The 7040-nt window shown below is 43.5% G+C and overlaps 1 protein-coding gene across 1 annotated transcript; it reads left to right on the top strand.

Moving 5' to 3' along the window:
- Positions 1-778: 778 nt before the first annotated feature.
- On the top strand, positions 779-6497 carry LOC134069442 (uncharacterized). Its single transcript, XM_062525406.1, has 7 exons — positions 779-802; positions 1024-1151; positions 1259-1478; positions 1596-1688; positions 1792-1952; positions 2087-2290; positions 6359-6497. Exons 1-7 carry the CDS (start codon positions 779-781, stop codon positions 6495-6497), a joined length of 969 nt encoding a protein of 322 aa, XP_062381390.1.
- The last annotated feature ends 543 nt before the right edge of the window (positions 6498-7040 follow it).

The following is a 7040-nucleotide window of genomic DNA, read 5'->3' as shown; positions in this document are numbered from 1 at the left end:
CTCTCTCTCTCTCTCTCTCTCTCTCTCTCTCTCTTTCTCTCTCGAGTTTTTTAAAGTGGACAGACGATAAACATTTGCCCTTCAAATTTTCATTCAGCATTTCATTCACACATGGAGAAGACAGTTTAACTTTTAAATTATCAGTGCTAGAATATATATTAGACTGTTAGCTGTTAGAGAGACAGCAATTCAAATTCTTATTCAGTCAAGAGAACTGCTAGTATTTGTCTAATCTTGGTAAACTTCAGCACTTCAACACTTCAATTACAAATAGTTCCCAAATAGTTACAGTTTCATGATAGTATTTGTGAATGTTTGTGTGAATGTCACACCTTATATATTTGTAAGGTGTGATATAAATCACCCTGAAACCAATTAAAATGACCCATCTCCAAATCCATTGAAACTTGTTTAATGGGCCATTACTAATACCCATTGTAGCACATGACTAAATGGGTGGGGCTTCACTGCAATTCATTCTGCTGACCAATCACCACAGACTTTGCCATGATAAATACTCAGATGTTTTGCTAAACACTTCACTTTCTGAACTTTTTTTGAAGGAAGAAGGTTGCTACATACTGACTTCGAAATCTACCAGCTGAAAACTCCTGAACTTCTGAAGAAGAGCATTCATTCCTTGGCAATCCATTGCCTCAAAAGCAATTCTAATGGCTACCTTCTACTTCTAAAGCACTTTTTCCTTGGCAATAGCCTTTAAAAGCAATTTTAATTGATTTTGATCTACCTTGCATTTTTTCCAAGAACACAACAAGACATGGCAGAGCAGAAGGAAGTGAATGTAAGTCTTGCCAGGTCATTTAAAAGGTACATACGTGTCCTATCTGGGGTAAAACTGAAAAATGAAACGCAAAGGAACTACCTGACGAGCTTGAAGAAGTTGGTAGCAGTTTTTTTATTATGATGATATCAACAGTGTAGACAATACATGTAAATGTTGTTATTGTGATATGTACATACTTAAATTCCTGTACTTTCTCTGACAGATTCCTGATTTTCCAGACTACACTGACCAACCTGTGGCAAGATGATGAGGCCCTCCATGCCCAGTGCAAGGACTTCATTCAGTTCATTGCTTCTCTGCAGAAGGCCACCTCTAAGCTGGTGGACAAAGAGATCACCCAAAAGAGGTCAGTTGAAGTGTTTGTACCCATGTGAATTATTCCACTACAGAACAGCTAGTCCTCTCCCTGCCAGCTGTAATATGACCTGTTCCAGCTGATGTGTTTGGTCATAGGCATGACTTGCTGACTAGCAGCCAACGTCAGCTCCGACCACATGAATGCTGGGCTGTTCTGGGGGCGGCCCAAAAGGACTTCCTGGCAGTTCTGGACGCGTTGTCTGACCGCTGCCCAGGCACCCTGGAGCCAGGCCAGTGCGTCTTGGTGGTGCAGTACCTTCAGGCGGTCATCATGCTCAAACACCTCCAACTACCAAGAGTGGTGGAGCGCATGACTGTGAGGGTTTCTGTGTTATTTTGTTCTCAATTGGTCCATTTTCATTCATTTCATTTTCATTTCATTGAACATTTTAGCCGTTAACTCTACTAAATGTGTTATCCTCATGTTTTACAGGTCACAGAGTGGCTTTCCAAGAGAGGGTGCGATGGGCATTATGTCATTGGGGTGCAGGATCATGTGTTTGCCCTGTCGGAGGAGGAGGAGCGGGTAAGTTCAATTCAGTGAAATCCCATTTCCTGTGACAACCTGTCAGAACGTGTTCAACAGCAGTAAAAAATAATCTTAATTCCCTCCTCTCCTCTGCCAACAGTGGTTTGATCTGTACTACAGATGGGTACGTCCACAGCTCCTGAGATTCAACAAGAAACGCACCAAGAAAGAAAAGGTTGATGCAGAACACAGGTTCCTTGTCTCCTCGGCAGGGAAGGCAATTGGCAACCCATCAAATGACCTGTTTCAGCTACACTTAAAGTAATCATTTCCCTTATTCTATGTCTGATGATACATTTCTAACATAATGTTCAAACTACATTTTGAATTCAAACTCCTGTCTTAGATGACATGTGTTGATTCATTTCTAACATAATGTTTAAACTGCATTTTAGATACAAACTCCCGACAGTGAACTGTCAGACGGCACGGAGAGTAATTGAGACGGCAGCTAAGAGCCTGACGGACACTCAGAGGTCATTGTTGACCAACTACCTGACCAGTTCCAAGGAAACAGCCAAGAAGCGCTACAGAGAGACCAGGTGTGACATCAATGTGAAGACCTCTCAGCTGTTGAGAAGCATGAGTGAAGTGTCAAGGTGAGCATGTGTTATATTTAGGGCCCGAGCACCGAGGTGCGGCCACTGAAAGTGGCTGCACCGTAGGTGCAAGGCCCTATTGTTTTTGATCAGATTATTCGTATTATTCTCTCTTCGTCTTATCCCGTGCGGCCCTTTTTCACCAACTTGGCATGCTCCAAAACTCTTGTAATTTGGCAGCTACATGTGGAGTTACCGTGGCTACTCAGAGACAGAGCTCTAGCCTAGGGTGTGGCTCAGGGACTCTATAGCGCCACCTAGAATAGTTGTCTGTTGTGGTTGACACATACATTCACGGAAATGGCCCAGATTTGGTGGGCATATGTGTTGTATAAATCTGAACAAGTTTTACATTTAAACAATATAGTGAATCTTAGAAGAATTTGAGTTATGATTATGATTATGATTTTTGCACGTCAAGTATTTTGAAACACTTCTCCTAGACCGTTTATCGAAATCATGTCATTTAGGCACTAAAATGATCTTGAGGGATTGCCCGAGAGGAATTGCGAACAGATTTTTGAATTTATGAAGTATATCGAAATGGCGAAGGTTTGAATTATGGCGTTTTATTAAGAAACAGGAAGTTGGTGTTTTAGGCAGAAAAAAGATTATAAATTGGATGTAATTTGGCAGCTACACGTGAAATTGCTTCTGCTAGTCAGAGACAGACCTCTGGCCTAAGGTGTGGCTTTGGGACTCTATAGCGCCACCTAGCAGCACGTTATCTGTTGTGGTTGACACAAACATTCACGGAAATGAACCAAATTTGGTGGACTTGTGTGTTATTGCTATGGCTAGTCAGAGACAGAGCTTTGGCATAGGGTGTGGCGTAGGGACTCTATAGCGCCACCTACTGCGTTGTCTGTTGTGGTTGACACAAACATTCACGAAAATTAACCAAATTTGGTGGGCTTGTGTGTTATTGCTATCGGTAGTCAGAGACAGAGCTCTGGCCTTGGGTGTGGCTTAGGGACTCTATAGCGCCACCTAGTGCTTTGTCTGTTGTGGTTGACACAAACATTCACGAAAATGAACCAAATTTGGTGGACTTGTGTGTTATTGCTATGGCTAGTCAGAGACAGAGCTTTGGCATAGGGTGTAGCGTAAGGACTCTATAGCGCCACCTAGTGTGTTGTCTCTTGTGGTTGACACTAACATTCATGAAAATGAACCAAATTTGGTGGACTTGTGTGTTATTGCTATGGCTAGTCAGAGACAGAGCTTTGGCATAGGGTGTAGCGTAAGGACTCTATAGCGCCACCTAGTATGTTGTCTCTTGTGGTTGACACAAACATTCACCAAAATGAACCAAATTTGGTGGGCATGTGTGTTATTGCTAAAGTTATTCAGAGACAGAGCTCTGGCCTCGGGTGTGGCTTAGAGACTCTATAGCGCCACCTAGTGCATTGTCTGTTGTGGTTGACACATACATTCACGAAAATGAACCAAATTTGGTTGTCATATGTGTTATTGCTATAGCTATTCAGAGACAGCGCTCTGGCCAAGGGTGTCTTAGGGACTGTATAGCGCCACCTAGCGCATTGTCTGTTGTTGTTGACACACACATTCACGAAAATGAACCAAATTTGGTGGGCTTGTGCGTTATTGCTATCGATAGTCAGAGATAGAGCTCTGGCCTTAGGTGTGGCTTAGGGACTCTATAGCGCCACCTAGCGCATTGTCTGTTGTGGTTGACACGTACATTCACCCAAATGAACCAAATTTGGTGGGAATGTGTGTTATTGCTATAGTTATTCAGAGACAGAGCTCTGGCCTCGGTTGTGGCTTAGGGACTCTATAGCGGCACCTAGTGCATTGTCTGTTGTGATTGACACATACATTCACGAAAATGAACCAAATTTGGTTAGCATATGTGTTATTGCTATAGCTATTCAGAGACACGATCTGGCCTAGGGTGTGGCTTAGGGACTCTATAGCGCCACCTAGCGCGTTGTCTGTTGTGGTTGACACGTACATTCAGGAAAATTGACCAAATTTGGTGGGCATGTGTGTTGCTCATGCACATGCCCACCAACATGCACATGTTGCTTTGATAGATTCCGAAATGTCACAGGTCTCCGCACCGCAGGTGCTCGGGCCCGCCATCGCCGCTTGCGGCTATATTTAGGGCCCGAGCACCGAGGTGCGGCCACTGAAAGTGGCTGCACCGTAGGTGCAAGGCCCTATTGTTTTTGCTCAGATTATTATTATTCTTATTCTTATTATAGTATTTTCCTCTTACCGGACATGTTTTGCCCTTTTTTACCAACTTGGCATGCTCTAAAACTCTTGAAATTTGGCAGCTACCTGTAGAATTAATGCCTCTACTGAGAGACAGAACTCTGGCCTAGGGTGTGGCTCAGGGACTCTATAGCGCCACCTAGAGTGCTGTCTGTTGTGGTTGACACATACATTCACGGAAATGAACCAAATTTGGTGGACATGTGTGTTGTATGAATCTGAACAACTTTTACATTTAAACGATACAGTAAATCTTAGAAGAATTTGAGTTATGATTATGATTATGATATTTGCACATCACGTATTTTGAAACACTTCTCCTACACGGTTTATCGAAATAATGTCATATAAGCACTAAAGTCATCTTGAGGAGTTGCCCGAGAGGAATTGCGACCAGATTTTTGAATTTCAAAAGTATATCGAAATGGCGAAGGTTTGAATAATGGCGTTTTATTAAGATACAGGAAGTTGGTGTTACAGGCAGAAAAAAGGTTATGAATTGTATGTAATTTGGCAGCTACATGTGGAATTGCTTCTGCTAGTCAGAGACAGAGCTCTGGCCTAAGGTGTGGCTTTGGGACTCTATAGCGCCACCTAGCAGCACGTTATCTGTTGTGGTTGACACAAACATTCACGAAAATGAACCAAATTTGGTGGGCTTGTGTGTTATTGCTATCGGTAGTCAGAGACAGAGATCTGGCCTAGAGTGTGGCTTAGGGACTCTAGAGCGCCACCTAATGCATTGTCTGTTGTGGTTGACGCGTACATTCACCAAAATTAACCAAATTTGGTGGGCATGTGTGTTATTGCTAAAGTTATTCAGAGACAGAGCTCTGGCCTCTGGTGTGGCTTAGGGACTCTATAGCGCCACCTAGTGCATTGTCTGTTGTGGTTGACACATACATGCACGAAAATGAACCAAATTTGGTGGGCTTGTGTGTTATTGCTATCGGTAGTCAGAGACAGAGCTCTGGCCTAGAGTGTGGCTTAGGGACTCTATAGCGCCACCTAGTGCATTGTCTGTTGTGGTTGACACATACATTCACGAAAATGAACCAAATTTGGTTGGCATATGTGTTATTGCTTTAGCTATTCAGAGACAGCGCTCTGGCCAAGGGTGTCTTAGGGACTCTATAGCGCCACCTAGCACATTGTCTGTTGTGGTTGACACATACATTGATGAAAATGAACCAAATTTGGTGGGTTTCTGTGTTATTGCTATCGCTAGTCAGAGACAGAGCTCTGGTCTAGGGTGTAGCTTAGGGATTGTATAGCGCCACCTAGTGCATAGTTTGTTGAGGTTGACACATACATCCACGAAAATGAACCAAATTTGATGGGCTTGTGCGTCATTGCTATCGTTAGTCAGAGACAGAGCTCTGGCATAGGGTGTGGCTTAGGGACTCTATAGCGCCACGTAGCGTGTTGTCTGTTGTGGTTGAAATATACATTCACAAAAAATAACCAAATTTAATGGCCATGTGTGTTGCTCATGCACATGCCCACCAACCCACACATGTTGCTTTGTTAGATTCCGAAATGTCACAGGTCCGCACCGCAGGTGCTCGGGCCCGCCATCGCCGCTTGCGGCTATATTTCTTCTTGAATTTCCCCTTGGGGATCAATAAAGTATCTATCTATCTATCTATCTATCTATCTATCTATCTATTTGTCTATTTGAGCAGCGTGAGTAAAGCAAGGTGAGCATGTGTTGTATTTGCCAACATATTCAGGCACGCCATAACCTATATTTAGGCACACTGAAAGTCTAATGCTCTCTGTGTGTCTCCTAACTCTTATAATGTATTGTATTGTGTTACGCAGTACTGACCCTTCTGGGGAAGGCGTCAGGCATGAGTCTTCTGAGGGAGTGTCCCATCACGCTGGCATCAAACAGCCAGTTATCATTCTGCAGAGGCTCCCCTCGGACCATGACACGGTCAAACACCTCCTGAGCCAGTGAATTGCCCTTCATCTGCCCATCCGCCCTGCCATTGGACATTCTGTTGCCTCCATCCTCACCTCCTAAGCCAGTGAACTGCACATCTTCTCTCTGCCTCTCTGGAAAGTGGCCTGCCCTTCATCTGCCATTAGACATTCTGTTGCCTCTATCTTCACCTCCTAAGCATGTGAACTGCACATCTTCTCTCTGGAAAGAAGCCTGCCCTTCATCAGCCTTCAGACATTCTGTTGCATGTCCCGGTCCAGGTGAAATGTAACTGAATTGTCTTGGCCAGCCCTGCAGGCTCCATCTTCACATCTAAAGACAATCACCTGGAAACCTTCTCCCTGCCTCTCTGGAAAGAAGCCTGCCCTGCATCTTCCTGCAGTCATTCTGATCTACATTTCCAATCAAGAAATATTTTCAACCTGAATAGCTAAGTTATCTGTATATGCTGTTCATAATGGATGATTCTGTTTTATCAATGGTATAGCTAATGCACTGAGCTTGTTTATATTTAATATATTAAGTGTCAACTCTACTCTGTTCTTAACTGTATACCTC

This window comes from Sardina pilchardus, chromosome 21 (genome assembly GCF_963854185.1).
Source record: "Sardina pilchardus chromosome 21, fSarPil1.1, whole genome shotgun sequence".
Classification (NCBI taxonomy): Eukaryota; Metazoa; Chordata; class Actinopteri; order Clupeiformes; family Clupeidae; genus Sardina; species Sardina pilchardus.
The sequence above is the reverse complement of the archived record's forward strand: the minus strand, read 5'-3'. Positions and strand labels throughout refer to the sequence as shown.